The following is a 26076-nucleotide window of genomic DNA, read 5'->3' on the forward strand; positions in this document are numbered from 1 at the left end:
TTGGTGACTGTCAAACGTTCTAGCCATTTACAGTGGTGCCAGAGGGTTGCCTCGCCCCCAACAATAGGGCTTTATGACATTTCGCGTACGCACACTAGCGCACCATCTGATTTTGCTGGCCGGACAAAATTTAACCTCAATCTTTTTCGTGTACGTACACGCAATACATGTGCACGTAGAAACCTCTATGCAGGTTTTGACAGATGCCTGTGCTGTCGCTTGGCAATCGATCAGAAGAATCATGAACAATCTGAGCAAGTGGAAGCACCGGCGCATTTCAGTATAATAATTAACTGAATGCGATTCAGTAATCATCTTTTTTGCAGAAATTCGACAATGAACAAAAACATTGCTGAAAAATCAGTAACTGCACATCTGCTAGACTGAAATGTCACTTATGACTTATTGTTTGGATGCTGTGGAGAGAACGCGCACGCCGAAAATATGCACAAAGAAGGTCGTATGCTAGAAGCAATATCCCTTGCAATATCCCCCAAAATAGGGACAAAAGATGTTTTAGTTTCTCGGGCTTATACAGAAATATAAAGTATTTTTGTCAAAAATGTGATTAAATAAGAGCATTAGCATTAGAAAACCAACTCAGGAGTTTTTTTGAAAAGATCCAATAAACCAAATTTCAGTTTTTGCTTTTGGGTGTTTTTGAAACCGCCTTGAGTCAGGGGTATTTAAAACACCCAAAAAGCAAAAACTGGAAATTTGGGTTATTGAACCTTTTCAAAAAAAAAAAAAAAACTTCAGAAATTATCTGTCAAACTGACACAAGAAAATTACTGAATTTTCATCAAAATAATTTGACGATCCTTTTGCTGAAATTTTAGTTGTTTTGGCAACCATTTAAATGAAATTTCAGAAGACTATCTGTCAAAGTGGCAAATGTCAGTTAATTGTGAATTCACAAAACAAAAATCTAAATTACTGAATCTTTACTGAAATTTCAGTTGATGCAAATTCAGTAAAACTTAACTGAATTTCAGCGGAAAAATTTGGCGTTATTTATGTATAACTAATTGAATAAATTAATTAGTTTTGTAGCGAGTGGAAAGGAGGTGTTTACCTTGAACATTCCCGCCTTGTCTCAAAAATATTAAATTGGTTCTGTTTTTGATATTCTAAAAATCAAATTATTCGCTCTACAGCATTGCCTTGGCGTTCTCGATTGCGAGATTCCTACTCGAAACTAAGTGTCCGAAGGCTTGATTGTTGAGGCAAACCTCTTTTTACACCTTAGCTTCCATCCACCCCGGGATTCGAACTGATGACCTTTGGATTGTTAGTCCAACTGCCTACCAGTGACTCCACCGAGGCAGGACCCAGGAAGACGACTCTTGCACCTGGACTGAGCTGACGACCTAACCTTTTTTAGGTTAGTCCGGGGCCAACATTTACTTCCCGTCCGACGGAAGGCGTGATTAGACAAATCTCGTCTCGAAAAATGCCACCGCGACCTTCTGGGATCAAACTCAGGCCGACTGGGTGAGGGGCAACCACGCTTACCCCTACACCACGGGTCCCGGCATTTTGAAATTCGGTACTATTTAAAATGCCTAACAAAACATATATCAAATGTATTTTTTTTGGTAAACAACCGATTTTTTTATTTTTATGTGTCTTTGACACAACATTTGAATAAAATTGGTATTGGCATAGTTACAGGTGAACAAAAGTAAAGGAAAGTGTCATCTAAAAGACGGAGAAATTGGTAGTATGAGGGAATCCCAAATTTTGCAAATCTACATTGAACAATTCCATCGAGCGCGAGTTAAACCAACCTATGACCATCAGTTTCAACCATTCTGTTTGATTATAGTGCCTGTGTGTTTTCTAGTAAAGAAAGTTGTTGAATTCTTAGGAAGTTGTGTATAGCGAGGGATCCTAAAAGTGTGCACCTCTGCACGAGAGTATCGATGATGAGTTGAAGAGTGAGAATTCTACAGATTTTCCTTTTTTTTTTAGTTGGTTGTTGGTCAGTGTGCTTTTACTCCCTCTTTTTTTGCCTCGTCTCGCTGCTATAGAATCCCACACCAGCGCAATTTAGTTTAATGCTTTCGATCCCTGTACTTGCACTTAAAATTTCTACACTAGCTACGGTCGTAAAATGTTTTTTTTCCGTTTTGCTCCTTCGCACTACTCGTACTCTGTCTCCGTATATTGATTCCCAATGTTTGGTTTGATTAAATTACTGAAAGATTTTCTTTTTCTTTTTTTTTTGGTTTTGGTAATATTACTTCATTGTTACACAGCTACGATTTGGTTTTTGTTCTTTTTATCTTTCACTTTATTTTTGTGGTTAAGATTAAATCAGTCTCATTCATAAAATATATTTGATTATTTTTTGTTTACGCACTAACACAGAGACAGACTATGAAAGTTGTACAAAATAACCGAGTAAAAGCGATAGTATAAAATTACCGAGATAGAGAGAGATTTGACAAATAAAAAAACTAACTTTTCCTAATAACGATTGAATCAACATCCGGCAGTGAAGATTTGTTTCTTTTTGTTTGTATTGTTTCGAGAACAAGTCCAACATTCTCCTCCGGTTTCATAACACATAACAATCAACACATATACGATAGAATTTTTGAAGTTTTTCATGACCCTGTACCGATTGATTACTTTTTTTGGTAGTTTTTTTTTTGTTATCATTAAAGAGAAAGAGTTTGCAAACCAGTTGTAACTTAGGCTCTGTATCAGTCATTTCCGAATTGGCATTGAGTAAAAATGTGTTCAATCTCTACTACTCAACGTTGTGGGTTTACATTTAAATCACCTCAGTAAAGGACAAAGGTTGCTCGCACGTGGATCATCTTTGGATCAACCAGCTAGCTAAAGTACTTGAGGCCCGCCACCAGCATGAACTTTTCGATGAACAGCTCCGAGTCCAGCACGGCAATGTGGGCGGCCCGGCCGATGAGGGCGTTGGCCGTGTGGGGGAGCGCGTGGTGCACGTCAAAACGGGCCAGGGTGAGGTCGGGCCGGGCCAGCATCGGGGCGATTATGTTGTGGACCATCTCACTGAAAGGAAAGAGGAGATATGTTGATTACTTCCATCGGATCAAACCTGGGGACACCGGTTTCAATAAGCATTAAATTTGATAGCAGTGTTAACCAAACTTGTATCAATGTCCCCCAAACGGAACATTCTTGAGGGTACTGGTCACTTCAGGTTGTGGCCAATTGTGTTAAAATGTCAATTTTCATACCCAGTTTCAAAAACTAAGAAGTTTAATATCCATAGATTTTGCCAAAAGCTCGGAAATGTCGATAAATGTCCCCCTTGTAGGGTCTTCGGCCTTCAAAATAATGTAAACAATATAACTATATTGACCTAGAAATCCTAAATAGGGAGACAGGACGAAGTGAATTTGACGTACCAAAACAGTCGCGAGTTTGACGTATCCAAACGAGCATTTGCCTTTACGCCCAGCAAAACTTATCAGTGTTGCCAAGCTCAAAACATACGTTGCCAGATCGATTTAGCAAGCTTAGACCAGTCTCCCTATTTAGGATCTCTATATTGACCGGGTAATAATAATCCGAAACAGACTATTCCTTACTGAAGCGTGTACTTTGATTTGACAGCGAATGAAAAGAGGCGCGTGTTCATGTTTACGCTGTGGACAGTTGAGAGTGAACATTTGAAGCGGACATGAGGTCAGTGAGTGGTTGGGAGGTTAATGATCGGCAGCGATGGTGCTGCGTCCGGAACGTCGTGTCTCAAGAAGTCCTGGTTGCGACTCTACTTCCCAACGAAACTTCCCTGAGGGCACAGGACTCTCTAAGTTGTGGCCAATTCTGTAGAATTGTCAATTTCCATGACCATTTTCGAAAAACATGCAGTTTGATGACAATATTGCCAAAAACTCGGATGGGTCGGTAAATGTCCCTTCAACGGAACATCTTTGAGGGCACTGAACACTCCAGATTGTGACCAATTCTGTCAAAATGTCAAATGTCAAATGTCCGAGGGGACTCCAGGTCATTCAAGATGGTCTTCGGATTCGCTTCTAACCCCTTTGCCCAAACTTCCAGCTCCAAGTCTCAAAAACGGCCTTCATTCGAAACTCACCGGTACACCACGCCCAGATTCGACTGATCCCGGACGGCCGCCTTGCACAGCTCGAGCCGGGCCGAGTGCGGCGGCACGTAGCGATCCTGCGAGGACCCGCACAGCAGCACGTTCTTGAAGTGGTGCAGCGTGCTGCGCTGGCTCAGCCGAAAGAGGAAACTCTGCCGCAGGTCGGGCGCATCCCGCAGGCACAGCTGCAGCAGCGAGCCGCTCTTTTTCCACTTTTGCATGAACCACATTCCTGGTGGGTAGAAGATAGGAAGGGTGTATGAGTTACGGGTTTGATTTTAAGCGTGGTTGTTGGCACTTACCCATGTTGACCAGCCCGCTGGAGTTGTAGAGCGTTCCGAGGTGGGGTCCCGACAGCGATAGGAAGGTGTGCAGTCTTGTCAGAAGTGGTCGCATCTGGGGTCGTGCCAGCGCCGATCGTACGATGATGGTGCCCAGCGAGTGCGCTACGAACGAGATTCGCGTGGGGTTCAGCTGGTACGTCTCGATGTGGTACAGAACTTCCGCCACCAGCCGATCGGTCATGGTTTCAAAGTCGGAAAAGGTGTCGCCCTGGTTGCGTTCGGACATGAGGAACTCCAGATGAGCGCCTGGTAAGCCAAGCTCGAGGTACGTTCGCACCAGCCTCAAATCGGCCGAATTGCCGTCCAGTCCGTGAACGCAGATCACCAAGTGCAATCCGGCGGTCGAGAACGCTCGGAACTCATCGCTGATGTGAAAGTAGGGCATTTCGGAAGCGAGCTTCTGGAAGTCCGAGTAGATCGAACCGGAGTAGTTGATCTGCTTGCGGAACTCCTCGCGGCACTTCTCAAACTCGAGCAGCTGCATGGGTGGATCGATCCGCTTCTTGGTTTCGTCCTCCTCGCGCTTGTCCCGTTGGGCGACGAGACGTTCCATATCCCGGACCGAGGACTTGCGTTCCGGCGGGATCGGATGGTTTTGCTGGGTTGGTTGAGGTGCGTGGTGCGAGGTTCCGTTGTGATTCAGGGTCACGTTGTTGGTTGCGTTTGGATTGTTCAGGGTTTCGGCGCACTTGGCAATGGCGGCCAGTTCGCTGGAACTTTGGGATTTTAAAACGGGACGAGGAGTTTTGACCACTTCGTAGATGTGGTAGAGGGGGTTGTCGATGGCGCGTACTTCGTACTTTTTGACAATGTGCTGCTTGAGGATGGGTTTGCTGTATTGGGGCTGCTGGATTATCTGCTGGTGTACGGGAAGAACCTGGTACTGCTGGGATGATGGATGAATGATTTGCTGTTGCTGTTTGATGACCATTGCTGGGATTGGTTTTTGCTGCGGGATCATTGGGGCTAGGGTTGGTTGGGGTTGTTGAGGCAGTGGCGGTTCCGCCGTGATCGGAACTTCCTTCGGAGTAATTTCAATGAATGAAGGAGGATCCCGGAACTCGTCCGGAGGTGGTGGTGCATCTCGGAATTGCTGCGGAGGAAGCAGACGAAGGTCATCAAAGACGTAGTCCGAAATGGTCGCTAGGTCAAAGTCCGATTTTGACTTTTCCTTTTTGGTGTTACGCTTCTGAGGACGGGCTATCGTTGTAAAGTGTTGCGAACCCTTTTTGTGATCGGAACCTTTTTGTATCGACCGCGGTTCCGTCCACTCCTTTTCCAAGTTGTTCCAGTTTTCAATCTGAACAGAACTCTTGATATTATCCGTGTTGGACCTGGACTTCATCGAGCTCTGGTTGCTCCGAACCAGGAATTCGCTCATATTCGATTGATTGCTGCCTTTGCGGTCCAGCAAACGGGGTTGTTCGTTCAGCAGCTTCAACAGTTTCTTCCGCAGCTGAGCTCCGTTCACAACCCGGCGGTCGTTCATCAACGTATCGGGACTGGAGGGACCGCTACTCCGTCTGCTCGATACCCAGCCGGACTGTTCACTCAGCGACGAGGTCGACTCACTGCTGGAGTGTCTTCGTCGAAGCCGCATCGGTGGAAGTGGCGAATTGCTAAAGGCCGGTGGAGGAGCGAGGTTCGGAAGGCTTTCGCTGAACCCGGGAGGACCGCTGGCTTGTTCAAGCTCGAGGTTTTCCAGCTTGAACGGTACGCTGGCTGAGGAGAGAAGTCGGCGCTGTTTGCTGTTTCGTTGCTGCGTCTTGGGTGTGTTTTCCGCACCACTCTCCGTACTGCTGGATTCGTTGGTTCCGTTGGTTCCCTTGCTGTTGCGCCGTTGCTGCTGCTGCTGGTTCTGTACGATCTGCTTGAAGTCGGTTACGCGAATCCGGGCAAACTCGACCGGCCGGTGTGGCAGCGTGTTGCTGTTGGTTGCGTTTGGGGTTCCGTTCTGGATTCGCAACATCTGGGACGAGTTGCTGCGGGGAATCGTGTTGGAGTCTGGCTTTGTCGTGTTGAGGGATCCGGTTGATTGCTGTTTTTTACTACGGATCGGAGGATAGGAGTTTCTCGGTGGTATCGAAAGTCCCATGCCGGCGTTCTTGGGGAGTGAGTTGTAGTAGCAGGTCGTGTTTGGTTTTGGGGTTTGCTGGCTATTGGTGTCCATGTTGCGTGACTGCTTTAGCTCGTGATTGTAGTCGGTCCTTGGGACGGCATATCCGTTGACCTGTTTTGGCATCCGGTTCAGAGTTTGAACCTTGTTGGGATGGTGATCCTTAACCAGCTGACAGGTTCCGTCCTTCATCTCGTAGATACTGGTGCTGTTAGAACTGTTGGAGTTGGTAGTCTTGCGTGGATCTCCCGGATTTTTGTATTTCTCTCTGAACTCGTTGATGTTCTTCAACAGATCTTCCGCTTGAACTGGGTTCTTCTTTGGCTTTGCCGGAATGGTTTGAATGATCGCGTTTCCCGGCTGGTGGTAAATGATTTGCTTCTGGTTGTTGTTGTTGTAATTGTAATTGACATTGTGCACGTGCTGGCGGGGCAACGAGGAAGTGTTGTTCTGGATTTCGAGCTGATCCAATGACTTGCTGTGCCGAGTTGGAAGGGTGCCACCAGTTACTGTTGTACCAGGATTATAAACTGCCTTGAACTGATCCCACTGACATCCTGGATCGACCAGCGTCGTGACCGAGTGGCGGGACAAGGTTTTCGCGCAAAGACCGTTTTGGGAAGCGGCTGCGGCCGGAGTGATCGACAAGCTGGCTTGCAAGATGTCTCCTCCGAGGGCGTATCGTGTCGTCATCAGTCCCATGTAGTTGTTGCACATCTTTGGCATCGGATCAATATAACAGGACGAGATTCCACACGAACACTCTTTCGCGTTGAGGATCGGAGCTATCTTGTTCGTCGGTTGATGGTGGATTTTCACCTTTCCAAGCGTTCCGTTGTGACCGTTGAGGTGAGGTTCGCTACCCGATCTTCGTTTTCCGTATTCGTTCCCGTCCGTGTATCGATCTTCAAAGATCAACGGCAGTGAGTTCGCGTCTCCGTCTAACGGTGTACAGTGCACCGGCAGCGGTGGTAACGACGAGAGATACCGCGACCTACGTGCCATTTCGCAGATCGACACGTAGTTCTGGTAGTTTGAGTCGTAACAGCCACTGGCCGCGTGCCGTGGGTTCTCGATCACGAAGAAACCTTCCGCAAAGCGTCTCACCCGCAACGTGTGATGCTTCTTCGCCAGCAAGCTGTGCACCGTGGGTTGATTCGCCGCCGATAGGACCCGTCTCCAGTACAGGATACATTCGGCGCACAGCTGAGCGATGTCCGAGTTGGCCCGCGCCGCCAGGTCATCCTCGGTGTCCATTAGCTACAATCAAACAGAGTTAGAACAAGAAAAAAACCTCAAACCTTCAAACGAACCCACCTTGGCCGAATCGGACAACTTCTTCAGTCTTTGCTCGGTGTCCAAGTTGGAGAGCGGGGTCGACCCGGTCAGGGCAGCCCACTGGTGGGGCAGCACGGTGCAAAACTCCTGCAGCGCCAGCCGCAGCGACTCCAGCGCACCCAGCAGCAAGGCACAGATATCCCGGTGGACGTTGCGGGCGTGCATGAGGCGACCCGCGGAACCGCCGCTGCACTTGGCCGCCCCGCCAACCTGGGGCCCGAAAAAGATGGCCTCCAGCGGGCCGGGCGAGTTGCCCCCGCGGCAGTTGAGCTTGGAGCCGCCGATCCACGGTTTGGTCGATTTGGGAGCACTGCGGAGAGAAAGGAGTGAGGGAAATAATTAAGCCTTTATTGGACCATTCGTTTGATTGGGCTTCAGAGTTTGAAGAGAAAATAATCCGGCCCGATAGAAAAAGATAATATTGTTCTTCCAATCGAGCAAGTTGTAGGAAAGATGTTGAGGAAACGTGAAACGCGTTTCATTACATGGTGCGGTCTTTTCACATGCCATAGAATCCCGATAAGTACGGTAAAAATAAATGATCTGTGTAAATAAAAAAAAAACGATACACTTCTTACATACTGTCATTAGGGGATACAATGGGTCTGGGGTGAGATTGGGTCATGCAAAAATGCTGAAATTTGTATGACTCAACCTCATCCTTCAAACCCATTGTCACTCGAATGACGGTAAACGATTTGTGACGGTCCCTGGATTTCAAACTGTTGTTTTTGCCATGAAAGAAACTCATAAAATCTTTAAAAGTATAGGGTAGCGTAGTCATCAATGAGACATTTTTGGTTTTCAACTTTCAATGATTTTTGTATTTTTATCATCTGCATTTTTTAATGAGCTTTTTGTTACATTTTCTTTCAATTAAAGTGTTCTAGCATTGATCAAAATATGAGATCGATCTGATGTCTACAGCCAGAGGTATTCAACTGTCTCATTGTAGACGCACTTGGCAGGAACAATGAGACAGGTGGGGAACAATGAGACACTCTATAAAAATCAAAACTTTTCGAGCTAAACATCATGTTTTTGTATTGTATCATTGCAGGTGACTTGGCTTGAACATTTTAAAGCAATTTTGCCAACTTGAAACTTTAATTAACAAAAGTTATACTAAAAAGTATCTAAATGTTGTAAAATCCATATATTCATACCAAATAACTTTATATTTTTGGTTAAATGAAGTTTAAACTCAATAAATATGCCAAAAATCACTTTAAATTCATGTTTTGAAAGATTTCCAAAGATTTTGAAAAGTTTAATGAAGAAAAATCAAAGTGTCTCATTGTTACCCATGGACTGAAAAGAGTGGGGAACAATGAGACAGCCCTGGATTCTGGGTATATTCTTAATTTTGGTCAACACTGATGAAAGGACATTGTAGCCCAACTCATTCCCTATGAATAGTCGAAAGAAATCTGAAGAAAAATTAGTTTTTTGTGTTATTGGCAGCCTATGAGCGAAAATGTAATTTTTGTCCATAATTTACTTTTACACTCCAGAATCAAACATTTATGAATAACTTTGCAACGGAGCGTCCATAACCAAAGCCACTATTATGGCAGACGTGTATCAAGTAGACACACCTTTCCCCCAAATATGAGCCTGATTGGTTGAAACTACGACTTGTGAGAGCCATTTTATCATTGTTCCCCGTGTCTCATTGATGACTACTCTACCCTACTGATATATCACATAATTTGCCCATGTTCGCATATATTTCCCATATGCAAAAAAAGCAGCAGGCTGTTAGGTTGTTAGGCTGTCAAGTTATTCACAAGTTCATGACTCGAACTTCATGATTTCTGGAACACTTTTTTCACCGTGTTTCTTTTAAATCACTTAAGGAGGTATTAAACTATGACAACCAAGCAAACACACACTTTATGGCTGTTTGCCAGCTTGGTTTGTTTGCAGAAACGTCAGCCTGCATAAATTTTGCTTTGTTTGTGATTTTGTCTAAAACAAGTTTTTTCAATTGTTCAAGTTTTACGTCCTTTAGTCAAAATTATGAACGCTTCCATGCTGTAACTAAGAAAAAAACTTCTCCATACCAAATCATGGAAAATGAAAATGTTTTCGGCTCCTCGAATTTTCATTCCAACATGGGATGTAGGTTCAGGAAAAAAAAGTAAATGTTTTCTTTTGCCTTCCTCGCTGACGTAAGGCTATAATCCTGCTCTAAAAATGAACTTTTCACAGAAAGCTCGTAGATCCACCTTCATGTATACCTATCGACTCAGAATCGAGACCTGAACAAATGTCTGTGTGTATGTGACCAAAATTCTCAATGAGTGTTCCCAGCATTGGGTGAATCAATTTTTATGCTTCTATTTTGAAGTTATGTTTAAAAATGTGTTTTTTATATTTATCCGTATGATAGACAAGTGGCCAGAAATCGACTCAAATGCCATCATGCAATACATCGTTGGTAAGGTAATCAAAAAACCTTTTCAACGAGTCCAAAACATTGAAGATCTGGCGACCCTGTCTCGAATTATTTCCACTTATGTGATATTTGAGTACTTTATTATTGCGGATTCACCTCCGTGTACGCACGAGAGCAAGCAGCAGTCAAGTGCTCAGTGCTCCATCGTTTTTTCGATTTTTTTCGCCGTAGTTTACCGTGATTAGCCGCGAGTTTGCTCCTGCAGCATGCCAAAGGCCGGTCGTGGCCGTGGCAGTTCGAGTGCGGCCTCGAAAACCCGCGAAGTTCGTCTACCGGCCGTGTGCAAAAAGGTAAACAAACCAACGCCGTGTCGGCCGCCATCGCGCAGGGGAGCGTGAGCGCAGATGGAATCGACAAAAAGTTACTACATCCCGGGTATGTTCCGAGATCACCAGTGCGAACCCGTTCCGGTACTTCCGGTGCCACGACCAGTGGCACATCAACATCCGCCAACATCCCCATCAGGAACGAGTTCCAGATGCTGAGCGACGACGAAGAAAACAACAACACCGACGGTAGCAGCACTACCGACGACGACGACGATGATGATGGTCGTGCACGGAAAAAAGTGCCGACGTCAAAAAAGAACAATTCTCCAACGGAACGAAGACCACCTCCAATTTTTGTTTTGGACACGTTGGCGGACGATGTTGACGAGTTGCTGGAAGGCCTCAGATATTGTCTGAAAATCGGTAAGTCGGCAGTGCAAGTGATTACACTGAACAGAAAAGATTTCGACCTGGTGCTTGAAGAACTGAAGCGTAGCAACTTCAACTTCTACACATACGACCCAGAGAAGCCCCCTGTTAAGGTCGTCTTGCAGGGTTACCAAGACCGTCCGATCGCCGACCTGAAGCGACACCTCTCGAACGCCGGAATAAAGCCACGGGAGATAAAAGTGCTCTCGCGAAAGACAACAGTCACAGGTACACACACCCTGTACCTGTTGTACTTCGACCGCGGCACCGTCAAGATCCAAGATCTGCGGCGGACTAAGTCACTGGACGGTTTTTGGGTAAACTGGCGGTTTTACACCAAGAATCCGACAGACGTAGCGCAATGCCACCGTTGCCAGAAATTCGGCCACGGCTCGCGGAACTGCAACCTCCGGCCCCGCTGCGTGAAGTGCGGTGAGTCACAACTCTCGGAGGCGTGCGCACTGCCACGAAAGGTGGACTTGGGGGAAAACGCAGAACAAACTAAGCCGCGCGTAAAGTGCGCGAATTGTGAAGGCAACCATACCGGTAACTACCGCGGATGCGTCGCGCGCAAGACTTACCTCGAGGAGCAGGAAAAGAGGAAGAAGAAAGCAGCAGCGTCCCACTCTCCTCAGCGAAGTACGAGCGCAGCCGTTCCTGCAGTTGGGCAGCGTACGGTTCCAGCCGTCATCCCAGCGATCCCTCCTGGATGGGGGCGTTCGTTTGCCAGCGTGGTCGCTGCCGGTAGCGGCGATGCGGCCCAGCAAGGAGTCACCGGGAAGATCTCTTTACCCTGCCGGAGTTCTTTGCTCTCGCGGGGAGATGATGACGTGGTTTCGGAGCTGCCGTAACAAGGCGGAGCAATTTCTGGCCCTCGGGGAGCTGATGATCAAGCACATCTATAATTGATATTATTTTTGTCTGTGATCTAGTTTTAAGCTTTCTCTCTATCTATCCTTTTCCCATTGCACTTTCTGTAAGTTTTTTGAAAACTTTTTCTTACTCTTGTCTATTCCATAGTTATAAGTAATAATTTTTCGATTGAATTACGATGTAAATCACAGCTGAAAGAAACACCAAAACTCTCTTGTGTACCTAAATGAACTCATTGTAAATTGATTATTCACAAATAAAACCGAATTGAAATTGAAAAAAATTATTGCGGATTTTAAGAAAAACTAGATTAAATTTATGTCCAAACCCATCGAATCACACATTGTTGGTATAGAGTGAGGAAGGCACCAACCTCATAAGTGGATTAAGTTAGCTTTTTATTTAATTTAAATTTGAGGTTAGGAGTACAATGTTAAGTTTGGAAAAAAGCTCTCATATTTCGCCGTACTTTTTTGATTTCAACTGTGAGTGTGTGCTCTGATGAAAGCTGAACGAACATGGACGATAGTCACACAACAGAGACACACCCATCAAGCGGAGAGAAGACCCAACAGAAGTATAGTTTTATGAACACGTAGAATCAATTATCAGACTATATTTTTCCCTAACGAAACAGGAAACAGCGTTCCATTCCGCTTATTTTCTCAGAACGTGACTCGTGCCGAACACGTGGATGCTGAACGACGTAGAGTTAGCGGTAGAAAGCAAAAGCACGTGAACAGAGGACGGCACACATAGTTTGATACACAGACAGGATAAGCAGAGCGACTAGCATTGTGCAACCGAAGGAAGGAAGGACAACAACGAATAAATCTTGACCTAGAGGCCAAAAACTAGGATGCAGAGAGAATTTATGTGCTTTTTGGGGGCAGACCTTACCAGCTTTGTACATAATGCATAATGCTTTTCCTTGCCGTTTGATAAATTTTAAATGGTTTTTTAGGACATAAAATTTCATGAGTGAAAAAAGAGAGCAAAAAAATTCGAATCTTCGATTAAATTTATGTACAAAACAATCTCATTTCATGATAATTATCACACTTTGTGGAACCTGTAGCATCAATTAGAATTAATTTACCACCCCACCAGAATGTGAGGCAAAACTTTTCCCGCTAAATATAAACAAACCATCATTCGGTGAACTCATTATCTTCCCCCAAAAATAGCAAACCATATCAGGGAATGGATCATGAACCCTCTTTCTCCCCCCCCCCCAATTGAGATTGAATCTTTGATCGGAACCACCGAGCCTGGATGGATGCAGATTATGGGGGGGGGGGGGACCTAATCGTTATTGCCAGTATATTTGGGTTATCTAATCGCCATAAAATTCACACACGCTCTTTTTCGGGAGAGCGTCTAAAAATAGCTCACTTTTGCTAGGTCCACTAATGCCACCATCATGACCAACGGATCATCGTCGCATCCGCAGGAAGAAGAAGTCATCCCCCTGTTGGGAATATTTGGTTTCAGCGGGGTGGTCTGGGTAAAGTGGATTACAGATCTTATTATTTCTGGTTCCAGAGAGGTTCGGTCTGCCCAGCCCAGTATTTTGAAAAAAAAAAAAACTGTATTTTGGAATAATTTGAGTATTTTAAATTTTACATTGAAAACTCTAATGTTGTGTAAATCTATACAAAATTTGGAGTCGTTCGATACCCATTTTGCAAATTATGAAATTTAGAGTATTTTAAAAAGTACGCTATTTTGTGAAAATTTGAGTATTTTACACTGAAAATTCTAATGTGGAGTCGTTTGACACCCATATTGCGAATAATGAAAATAAACAGTATTTGGTGAAAATGTGAGTTTTTTTACACTTTTGTACTGAAAATTTATACAGTCCAGACTCGATTATCCGAAGGTCTCGGAAAAATTTCACTTCGGATAATCGAATCCCGATTTTTTTTTTCGCTATCTTATTTTTGATTGTCGAGCTTGAGTGTGACCCCTAAACTACGCTAAAGTTATTTACATTTTTTTAATCCAAGATGGCGGCCAATATGGCGGTGACGAAATATTGATAAAATGCATTTTATTATTTAATAAGCAATCAACTATTCAAATTTGACTAAAATGGGGTCGCAGAACTCGAATTTGACGTTTAAAACAAGAAAAAGAAAAAAAAATGTGCGTGATTCGATTATCCGAAGTCCCATACAAGCCTTCGGATAATCGAACTTCGGATAATCATGGCTTCGGATAATCGAGTCTGGACTGTACAACATTTTGCGTTGTTTACTAATTATAAAATTCATTATTTTAAAAAAGTATGGTTATTTTGTGTAAGTTTGTTTATTAAAAAAACTAATTTTTTCGAAAATTTGAGTCTCTTAGAATTGAAAATCTAATGTAGTGAAAAACTATTTAAATTTTTTATTTGTTTGGTACCCATATTACGAGATTGTTACGAGAATTATAATAAAAATAAAATGTTTCGTAAAAGTCAAAGCTTTCTAAGTTTGAGATGATTCTGTTTGATTAACTTCCTTTAAAGGAGTTTCATTAAATGAGTTATTGTCGATAAGGAAAACAATAGTTCTATCAGATTGTTTTTTTTTCAAAATTTCAATCCTAATTTTTTAAATCTATAGGGCCGATGCAAATATTTTTCAAAGTTTTTGTCCCTTGACTCTGGCCGAAATAACAGGCCAGCATTTCAACTTTTCAATGATTAAACAATTGTAAAATGCAAAGTACACCCGCACAGTTGATATGCAATCATTAATTTTTAAAAAATGTATGATTTTACGAAATATATTTTTTTTGCGAAAAAAAACTTTTTGCGTTTTGTAAATCAAAAATTCAATAAAATTAAAAACATTTTTTGAATAAACCTAAACATGCTAAAAATGATTTCAAACGCATGTATTTTAAATTGATTTCAGTTGATTGCACTTAAAATTCCATTAAAAAATTGTAGTTTTTTGAAAAAAAAAGTTTTTTGTTTCCAGATTTTTCGGGTCGACTTCGAAGGGGGGTGACAAAACCTTAGATAAAATTTATATTAGCCTAAGCCTAAAGTATCACAACATGAATTATATATAATTACAGTTGTGCTACTGACACTAGTTTGCAAAATATCAAAATAAATTTATGCAAAAATAAAATTCTGCGGTTTCACGTACTTTTCAGATCCGTGGTACCCAAAATTCCAATGTTGTAAAAAGATTTAAAAAAAATCAAAAATTTACATTACACAATGTATTTTAAACAGCTTACAATCGATTTTACATGTTTTTTAAATGAAAGCTAGATTTTTCTCGAAATGTTGGACGGGGAAACCAAAACTCGAAATAAATTTTGCATTGCCCTTATGAGTTTTGAAACTTATGCAATATTATCACAAAAGTCAGAGAATTTGAGAGTAAGTGAGTGAGTGATCAAATGTGAGTGAGTGGGTTGGTGTGAGTGAGTGGGTAGATCTGGTTGGGTGAGAAGATATGAGTGAATTAGTAGATCTGAGTGAGTGAGTAAAAGAATGAGTGAGTGAGTATGTAAATGAGCGAGTGAGTTAGTGAGTGAGTGAGTGACTAAATGAGTGAGTGAGTGACTAAATGAGTGAGTGAGTGACTAAATGAGTGAGTGAGAGAGTGAGTGAATAAGTGAAGTAAGTAAGCGAGCGAACAAATGTGAGTGAGTTCAACTACTCACTGGGTAGGTTGGTGTGAGTGAGCAGAGCTGAAAATGTCAGGGGTCATGACGCGAAAATCGGCGACTCTGACACGAATTTTTGAGATCCATTCACTGAACCGCAAAACCGTGACATAAACAAACCCGATGCAGTCGTGAGTGCCCTAGCTCATTGAGCAGCTGCATACGAGGCAGTAGTCGACCAACGCTCATTCGACGTTGCATGCACACTAGGGTGCCCAGAATATGGGACTTTTCCTCAAAACCTCGCTCCACAAGCCGAATATTGTTCCTTGAGCAATTTTAGGACTCTGGGCCAAATATGAGCAAAATCGGTCAACATTTACCCATTGATACTCGAAGGTGAAGTTTGTATGGGAAAAATCGAAAAAATATATGGAAAACCCAATTATCTTACGGTTTGGTCTGCAGATTGCGCTAATTCCATCAAATTATTCCCAAATGTGAGATTCCCATTGAAAATTTAATGCTCTACAACTTTGTAGAACATACCAAAGCTGTAAAACTCGATCCTGAAAAGTTATTAGCGATTTAAAAAAGTCATTTTTGTATGAAAAACTGTTTTTTCACCAACTTTAGGCTCGGGTATCAATGGGTTAATCGCAACCAAATTCGCTCAAAATTTACACAGATGCTTAAAATAACCCAAAAAACCGTTTTCCGCTTGTGGAGCAGGGGGTCAATTTTTCTGGGCACCCTAATGCACACACATAAAGAAACAAGTTTTTACACAAAATGTTCGTATTTATGCTTGGAAATGTTATTTTGAATATAAGTTATGGTTGTTTTAAGTGTTTTGCACAGTCTACCATCATTCAATTGTTTGAAAATAGTCAAAATAGTGTTTAAAGAGGATTTTACGAGTCAGTCATATGAAACGAATTGAGTGAGTGTAGCAATTTTTTTCACGTCTCTCATTCTCCAGCAGCTAGAGGGTGACGACTCTCGAGATTTTCAATTTCCCGGGAATCGAGAGTTGAGTTTTGCCATTTCCCGGGAATTCCCGGGACCCGGGAATTTTTGTAACTAGCCAATAGTATCAATAACTTAAAAAGAAAGGTAAAAAACGTTTCTTTTTAATGAATTCAGATACAATTAATTCATACTAATCCAATGAAATGTAAAACTAAGAAACCTCATTGTTTTGAGGAACTAATTCTTCATTTTGATTTTTTATCTCAATCTACAAATAAAAAATCGTTCCTAGGGCCTTTTTGGGACTCAAAATTGCAGTTTAAAATGTTTACGAATCTTCATTCGCACTGAGTGATTTTTCAAAAGTTGCACAAACTTGTTGTTGAACTTATTATTAGATTTTTTGATAGTGAAAAATAACTAATATATAATTTTCCATTTATGCAATATCGTATTTTTGCAATATGATAAATAACGACACAAAGTAAAAACTTTAAGTTGATTTTTTCCTTCTTAAGATCAACTGTAAATGTTCAAAATTAGCAGACACTAACTTTACAAAGAATGCCTGATTGTTATTCCCAAAATATAATTTAATATGCAAAACACAAAATTACTTATTGACATCAAAAAAGAAAATTACCTCGATACAGCGAAATTGACTTACTTAGAATAAAAAAAAACAAGACTTATCTTGAAAAGGTTTTCCTTCTTAAAAATAATGAATATTTCATTCCTGGTGTGTAACTGCTAAGAATGTTACAAGGTAAATTTTGGGGTCGACATTTTTGGTTACTCTCAATTATAGTTATTGGAATTTTTAAAAGTTAAAATTTACACTTTTAGAATAAGAAGATTAGAGAAGCATTGGTTTATTCCATTTTGAAAATCGAGCATTGAACATCCAATGTTCTTAACCATTTTGAATTTTTCTGATTAAATAATTGATTTTGGTTCGATATTTGTAAGTATAAAATTTCCCGAGAGTCTCGACCAAATTTCCCAGGAATCCAGAGGTCCAAAAATGGCAGATTTCCCGGGAAATTTTTCCCGGGAATTCCCGCTCGTCACCCTCTACCAGCAGCCGACCGTCACGAATCAGGCGACAGTGGTTGAATAGACACAGTAGACTTGCAGTCACATGCTAGCAGTGAACTGACATTTTGGTTTGCTTCTTGTGAGTGTATGAATGAGGGAGTAAGTGAGTTATCGAGCGAGTTCCCCGAGCATGGGTAAATAACAAGGGAAATGTGTAATAATACCTTTATCTGATATCAATACCAAATGTTGGTATTCCTGGACCCTTCAAAATTTGTCTTAAGGATTATGCAAGACCCAAATTTGGTATCATACCAATTCAAGGTATTGTTTTTATATTTCAAAATTGCAGATTTTGTCAATGGTTGGACACCACATTTTGGACTTATTTTGGTATTTAAAGTGTTTTATCAAATTTCTCTGAAACGATTGGAAAATTTTGACCAATTTAGACAAAATAATTAATTTTGCGCTAAAATGACTTGAAACCCAAAAATATTAAAGCTAATTTTCAAAGTTTTTGATATACCCACTAACCCGACTAAAAGTCGGGATAACCAATTATTTTGAAAAAACTAGTCAATCAACAGATTATTGAATTTTGGTGAATTTTAATCCAGTTTCATTTTAATAACACTTATTTTTACATCTTTTTTATTTTTCAGAAGCTTCAAGAACTTCAAGCACATGCACAAGACTTTGGTATGATTTCATGATATTTTATCATCTATTTCATTGGGATTCAACCCGTAAAATCAATCCTATTTGATTTTTGACATTTTGATTCACTTGACAATTTTTGGTTTTTTCAAAAAAAAAAAAAAAAAATCATAAGCATATTCGTGTTTAGGCACCGACTTTGATGAATATATCGAAGAGATTTGTTCACTCTGAAGAATGTTTAGAATTTATAATATTGTCTCTCAAAACTCATTTTTTTTCTTAAACGCTGAAAAAGCAGATTCCATGGAGTTGAAGAGCTATTTGGCAACCCATTTGAACCCACACTGCCCCCTGGATCACACGTGTTATCCCCAATGTACTACTACTCGATAGTACGCACGTTGACGCAGAGCCAACCCGCCACGGCCACTCGTAACGGGCATAAATTGGGCGTAACGACGCGCAAAGCCAAGGGACGAAAAGGCCGGCCATCAAAGCCGATCAACAGTCATGGCCGGGAGGTCCCAGCGGAGTTGGGTTTATAAAAATTATTGGTGCCGAAAGATTGCCGTGTCCGACGTATTTAGGTCAAGAAACGGGACCAGAAAAAAACGGGAACGAAGGAAGAGACGACGACGATTTCGGATGGAATGGTGTTGTCTTTTTCTTTTTTTTTATTATTTTATTGGCAATGAAGTCAGATGAGTTCGGATTTCGGAACGACTGCAGCAATACCCAAACAAACTGTTTGTCAGGGAAGGTTTACGACCTGTGGGAAGTTATGTAACGTCGTGCGGAAGTGAGCGCTAGAATCCAAGTGTTGCGGATGGTCCGTTCCCACGCCCACCACACACCGACCTAGAGCTGCCTAGAGTGTCATGCTCAGGTAAATATAGAATCAGCTTTGTCGTCGTCATCGTGTCGGTGCTATTGATGATAACGAACGTGTCGATGATAATCAAACTAGAGTGGTAAGTGACTTTTTCACCAGAGTCCACCCACCTTGCCTCACCGTTCCTTATTCCGACACGTGTTGGAGATGAGTACTTAGAGCAAAAAATGAATTCACTCAACAGTGTGAAGCATATTTTACAAAATTGTTATTCTTTTTTTGAATAGCACCAAAAGTTTAAATATCTTTGGCAAACACGATATTTTCAGAACTTTTCGTATTTATTCAACTTGGCAAATCTGGTATAAATGTACAATTCGTTCTAAATGTATTTGGTTTTAAAACTTGTAGCATACACTCCTATCATCAACCATGCTTAATAATTTAAAAGGGTTAAACATTTTATTGCTTAGATATAAGGGGCCTACCACAAATTACGTGGATAATTTTTTTTTTAATTGAAATTTGTGCCTTTAACAAATGCTGATCGTTTTTTCCTATGAACACAAACTTTTCTGCAATACCAGGGATGTGATGATGACGACATCCCTTCTCTTACTCCCACCCCTCCGAACAGTTCAACCAGGTTCAGGCTCAGGTATAGCGTCACCGGCGAGCGCGTCATCATCGCCGCCGCCGGAGAAGTGCCATCGCCAGGACCCGCAACCCCAGACACATAAACAGCCCGCGTGAGCGCGACACTAATGAAGTCGATTTTGGTTCTCGTAGTCTGGCCCTGATGGGGTTTGCCGCCGGTGGCAAATGACAAAAAATAATCCCATTTTACTCAAAGTACCGTGTGGCAGAATCGTGGAGTTAACTTTATCAGCGGGTAAATTTTGGCACCGAACGACGCAAGCGCATTGGGGCCCCTCATGCAGTGGAGGAGGTCGAGAACGGATTTGCAAATTGAAATTAATAAGATTGGAATTTACATAAGCTCGATATGCCGGCGTGGAAGTGAACTTGGGCGCTGATCAAGGGCGATGAAGTTTGATGAGGAGAGGTTGAGATTAGACATTGTATTACTGTTGCGAATGAGTTTTATAAATATTTGATATTACAATAAAAAAGGTACTTAATAGCAGGGCTGCGGAGTCGGGTCATATTTCAAACGACTCCGACTCCAACTCCGACTCCGGCTTTCTCAGATTAGCCGACTCCGACTCCGACTCCGGCTCCGGCTTTCAACAAATGGTTGGCTCCGACTCCGACTCCGACTCCGGTCTACCAACTTTAGCCGACTCCGACTCCGACTCCGACTCCAGCTTTCAACAAATGGTTGGCTCCAACTCCGACTCCAACTCCACATATTTTTGAATGTTTCAAAAGTTAGTTAACTATTATTAGTTAATTATTTTTAATATATTGATAAATAGGATTATTTAAATACTCTCTAAGCGTCATGTTTTTCTCAAGAAAAATAAGTTAAGTAAAAGTAAAGTAAAGTAAATAAAAGGAAAAAAAGTTTCTTGGTTACAAATTTTATACGTTATGGAAACAGAAATCCAAAAATATCTTCAGTTTTAGAGACATTTTGAGAAGAACAGTTTTGTAAGTAAATTTGGATTTATTTGCTTAACCTCAAATTTGAAAATATTTTTTTCAAAGCTAATAAATTTAAATATTAAATTGTTATTATTGAATGAATAACTAAAAGAAACCTGGCCTTAATGATCTTTTGAACAATAAAATTCAATTTGCTCACTTTCAGACTGACATTTGTAAGAAGCACAGTGACAGGCACATTGTTTTTTAAATGACAATTTTAATCGAAACATTTTTTTTTGTTTTTTTTTTTTTAAGACGTACATGGACATCACGCCTTGGCTAAAGGAGCTTATTATTGCAAATCAATGTATCTAAACAATTTCTTCGTGGAAAGGACTCTTAAGATTTCCTTTTCAAATATCTGTGACATGGAAAATATTTGACCCTGGAAATTTTTAATTTATTTTAATTTTAAAATTTTATATACTTCAAAAAGGAGGCTCACGATACTTCGTGAAACCTCAAACGAAGCTTTATGAATGATCTTGCGCCTCCATCAAAATATATGAAAAAACTTAAAATATAATAAAAAACATATATCCACAAGTAAAATATTTTCTAGGTCACAAATATTTCATTTTTTTAAGGTACAATGACATGTAATGATTATCACCTTCCGTCATATTGGCGTGGGACATACAGTATGAGAAAATTCATACCAGTTAATAATATATAGATTTTGTTTTTTTTTTAATGTTTGAAAAATAAATTAAAATCCTATATTTTGTTCTATACATTTTTTATTAGTTTATTTTTGTACTGAATTCTTGAGATTTGTTCAACGATAATTTGCAACGATATCAAAATAGTTTACCTAAAATCTGAAATGTTTACACGCGGGCAAAAATAATCTACGGGCTTGCTGCAAAAAATGTTGTAAAATGTGACATTTTCTGTAGCAATCCACTGTTGCAGATTTTGAGATTTATTTTTCTTTTGGGTGTGATTATAATGTAATAACACAATTAGAGCTTTTCAATCACAATAAAAGGCTTCAAAAACATAATGGCATCTGATAAATCAATTAAAAATATAAATTATTTTTTTAAATTAAGCTGTTCTATAGGAAATACAGAACATTTAAAAATCATATTTTTTGGTGAATTTAAGATGACTCCGGCTCCGACTCCGACTCCGGGTTATCAGAAATCTTCGGCTCCGACTCCGACTCCGACTCCAGCTCTTAAAATTTAGCCGACTCCGGCTCCGACTCCGACTCCATCTGTTCGAGTTTTGACGACTCCGACTCCAGGTCCCCAAAAAGACCCGACTCCACCGACTCCGGCTCCGACTCCGACTCCGACTCCACAGATGAATTCATGTCCCTTTTTCGCGATGAAATTATCTTCAAAAGTGGCAATCGAATTGGCCTGGGATCGTAGTAGTCGGGGCGTGCAGGCGCGTTCATTTTTCGAGCTGTCTCGTTTTTTTAAAAAATTCATGTTTATGGAATATAAATATTTTTTTTTCAAATTCATAAGAAGAAATTGTTAGAAAAGCTATGGAATAAAAATGGCGTCAGTAGTGAAAGTTTCATAAGCGGAACAATCTGAGAAGGAGCTCATTCTGGAAAAATCAGGGCCAAACGCCTGCGGAAGCTGGAAACCAGTTCGACGGTGACGGCGGCAGTCGTTACTGCGGTGGACCAGCTGGATTCTACATCCGTTATCGCAGGAGATTCCATGGAAGTGGAAGGGAAAGGACCAAGTTTTGAAAGTGCTTCTGCTGATATTTTCTTGGACGACGTCGGTGGTTTGCGGATGCCGGATGTGGATGGCGTCAACAGCGTCAACTGCTGACCGAACTGGGGGAGGCTACGTGGCCTACGAAAGAGATTTACATCGGAGTTGGGAGCTGGTTGGATGATCCCAGAAATGAATTTGGTGAGAGCGTTCTAATTTCTTCCTTATTATATTATTGCATTTCAATTTTCTCATTATTTACCAACGCCCACTACTTCATTCGTCGGTGAAGTATCCCATCAAACACTTTCCCCTTCCAAATCCGGATATCTTGGAGGTCGTCTAAGTTCTTAGGCATCTCTATAGGATATCCAATCATCAAATCCCTCCCCACCTCCCCCCGTTGATCGTGAGGAGTCGACCAAAAGGACAAATGAATGGTGATGTGTCATTCGGCACATTCCTGACGCATTTATTTTCCTTATCGGCGCCAACCTAGCTATTGCGAGCTTTATGCTCGGCTAGAGTACGGTCAACCAAGCTAAGCTAAGCTAAAAGTGGCAATCGAATTGACCTGTGCCAAATTCATCAACAATACTACAAATCTACCTACTTTACTGATGAGCGCTCATTGAGCGCGAGCGCATGCGATGAGCATGAGCGAGCACGAGCTACCTGTTAAGTCCTCATGCTCATGAACGAACGAGCACGGCTCCTGGCTCGCTCGCTCATTCGCAACCCTGATTGATTCAAAAATTCATAACTCGGTCAAAGATGTTTTGCCCATTCTGGAAATATCTGAAAAGTTGGCATTTGATGTCCTCTAAAACATATCACAAAAAAAATGGTGTTTTTTGCAAATCAAATTTTAGTGACAAAAAAGGAGCGGCCGTGGCTGACTGGTTACGGTGTTCGCTTTCTAAGCGAATGGTCCTGGGTTCGATTCCCATCTGCTCCCAACGGGAAAGTATAGGAAATATTAATCTTGAAACACTGAACATGAACGAAAAATCAAAGTCGCCCGAGTCGGGGTTCGAACCCCCGTCCTTTGGATTGGTAAGCAAAAATGCTAACCACAAGGCCATCACGGCTTGGTGAACAACGCCTGGAATTAGGAATACTGTTACTATCAAACTATATACGCGCTGGGTCCTTGTCCATTTGACAAGGGTTCGGAAGTTCTAAATAACGTTTGAACCCGATTGGTGCAAACGTTCTTCAGGGCGGGGCTTGTCGATAAAAGCTGAGGGACCTCGCGCTCGGCTAGCCAGCGTAGAAATGGGTCACCAAAGCTCGGCAGAGCTAACACCTTCCAAATGCCTATGCGAGTTATTTGTATGTATAGAATGAAGATCTAAAAATACATGGAAACAACTCAATTTGTAAGAAGCGACCGCGTGGTCCCGTTTGGTTGGTTGCACACACACACACACACACACACACACACATCAAGTTTTAGTGACAAAAAGTAAAATTAAAAATCACCATAAATTTTTTACCCTTTATCATTTTTTTCAGTGTAGGCCATATCCATACCTACAACTTTGCCGAAGACACCAAATCAATCAAAAAATTCCTTCAAAAGATACAGATTTTTGAATTTTCATACATCATTTTGGTATGGACAGCTGCCAAATTTGTATGGAAAATTATATGGACAAACAAATGATGCAAAATGACTTCTTTGGGCATATTGAAGGCCCCAAAAAAGTTTCAGCCGGATTAAAAAAATACAATAAAAATCAAACGATCGACATCTGAGAGAATTGCTCAATTAGCAATCAGGCATCATCCTCAATTGACATTTTTCGAGAATTTTTAAGAAATTTCCTCAGAAAATTATCGACAAAAAAATTATCGCTCAAGTGATCATAACTTGTGACAGGGTTGTCAGATTTTCAGATTTGGTTTTGCATTTCTATTCGTTTCTATCTAATTTCGAATCACTGTTTGTCACGGCGTAGCATTAAGCTCCCTCTCAAAAGGGTTTAAAATTTGGAGAAAAACACCCAATCTCAACAAAATCCCCTTCCAAAACCCACGCTGCACCAGCCAAAAAAGCAGTTTGGAGTTTGGAGAAAATTAAGCATCACTCTGTGAAAATTTCACCGTTCACTTGGGGTTAACGATCCTTGGATGTTGTTTTCCCATTTCCCTCCCTCCCAGAAGCAAGAAGAATAAAGAAAAGGCGCTTGAAAGCTCGACTTTCCTGGAAGTCAGAGCAGCGAAAAAGGTTCACCCCGTTGTAGAGTCAGAACATTGTGTATTGACAAGTGCCTTCCTCGCAGAGCTTCTATCCAGCAGTAGCTACTTTCGTTCGACGTTGATTAAATTTTGATAGAGACTGTTGACATTGACTGGGCCGCGCCCGGGTCGTCTTCATTCGTTCTCCTATATCCGATACCTGATGGGACCGTTGTGCTCCTAAACCCACCCCGAGGGAGTGTTTTAATTTATTTTGTTAGAAATTTATATTAAATTCTTTTCGGGCGGAATACTTTCACGATTAGAGGAACTATTTAAGTTACTGTTATAGAAAAATATTTTTAATTAAATACATTTTTCTGTATTTTGAAATTTTATAACTTCCCAACGCTATAAAACCCTGAATGTGGACCAAAAATGTTCTTTACAAGCCCAGCACACGGTACATGATAAAACATTGAACTTTATTTCACGGATCATCTACCTCCCAAAACCCATATCCATGATAGCGTTCTTCTCAGCCTCTCCCCCACTCAGCCCATGCAAAAGCTCACAGGCCATCCTTCACGGCTTCCATCAAGCATAAATCAAACAAAATATAATATTACATCATCATACACTAACCGCTGCTGACTTTGAACGCCGCCCGACCCGATCCGAAGAGCGAGAGCTTAGACTTCTAAACCTCTGTACTGGGCTGCACGCGGTGGGTTCAAAAATTATATTTCCTATTTTATTTGTTATTTTGTTGAAACCTTGCTTTTGGTTGTGGCAAGTCCAAAAAACAACCATTTATATTAAATACTTTAGACTTAAAAAGTCCTTAGTTGTATTGTTAATTTGATTTTGGTTAACCGCGGTGTATTTTCATGAAATAATTCGAACTGTCAAAAATCCACCGAAGCACCTGTGTGCGGAATAGTGGTTCGCAAAAAGGCCTCAATTTGGAACTGTCAAAGTGGAATCAATTTACTGTTCGCCAAAAGTAGAGAGTATTGTTATCGATCATTAAAAATTGTTTGTTTTTTTTTGAAGAATGAAAAAAATGTGTGGCTTTTGAGAACCTGGAGTTTAAGTCAAGAAATCTTAAGAAAGTTACAGGCGAGATCATCATTTCTTATAATTATGAATGGAAGTTGTTAATGGAGTCGATGCGGTTTTATCCATCCAAAAGTTGTCTTTATTGCTTGATTCCGTTTGAAAACCTGGTTTACTGAAAATCTTCTCTGTTTTTTGGATCAGTTTTCGCTGAAAAATCATCCAGGGAATTTATCTGCAACATCGCAGAATGACACTCTCGCCGCAGTTCTTCGTCACCCGTAAAAAAGAGAAACCTCTTGTAACCGATCGATATTTGAAAACACACACAATTTTCCAGTAAAATATGTAAAATATTAGAAAAAATGAAACACAAGCTACTGATTATAAAACAGCTCATTTTCCAGTAAGAAAAAAGTCATGCTTGTGCTTGAACAGCCTCCTACTTTGTGGATGTAAACAAAGTGGGACCATTCGAAAATCACGTT

The 26076-nt window shown here is 41.2% G+C and overlaps 1 protein-coding gene across 15 annotated transcripts in view; it reads right to left on the reverse strand.

Moving 5' to 3' along the window:
• Positions 1 to 1414: 1414 nt before the first annotated feature.
• The window catches only part of LOC6040986, a 106007-nt gene continuing 81345 nt past the window's right edge, over positions 1415 to 26076 (reverse strand). For all 15 annotated transcript variants that reach the window (XM_038262495.1, XM_038262492.1, XM_038262491.1 and 12 more), the window contains 4 exons: positions 7877 to 8207; positions 4402 to 7819; positions 4091 to 4331; positions 1415 to 3036 (listed from right to left, as the gene is read on the reverse strand). In XM_038262495.1, coding sequence (XP_038118423.1) covers positions 2844 to 3036; positions 4091 to 4331; positions 4402 to 7819; positions 7877 to 8207 — 4183 coding nt within the window. In that variant the 3' untranslated portion in view covers positions 1415 to 2843. The remainder of the gene's footprint in view (positions 3037 to 4090; positions 4332 to 4401; positions 7820 to 7876; positions 8208 to 26076) is intronic.

The sequence above is a fragment of the Culex quinquefasciatus genome, chromosome 3 (assembly GCF_015732765.1).
Source record: "Culex quinquefasciatus strain JHB chromosome 3, VPISU_Cqui_1.0_pri_paternal, whole genome shotgun sequence".
In the NCBI taxonomy this organism is placed as follows: domain Eukaryota; kingdom Metazoa; phylum Arthropoda; class Insecta; order Diptera; family Culicidae; genus Culex; species Culex quinquefasciatus.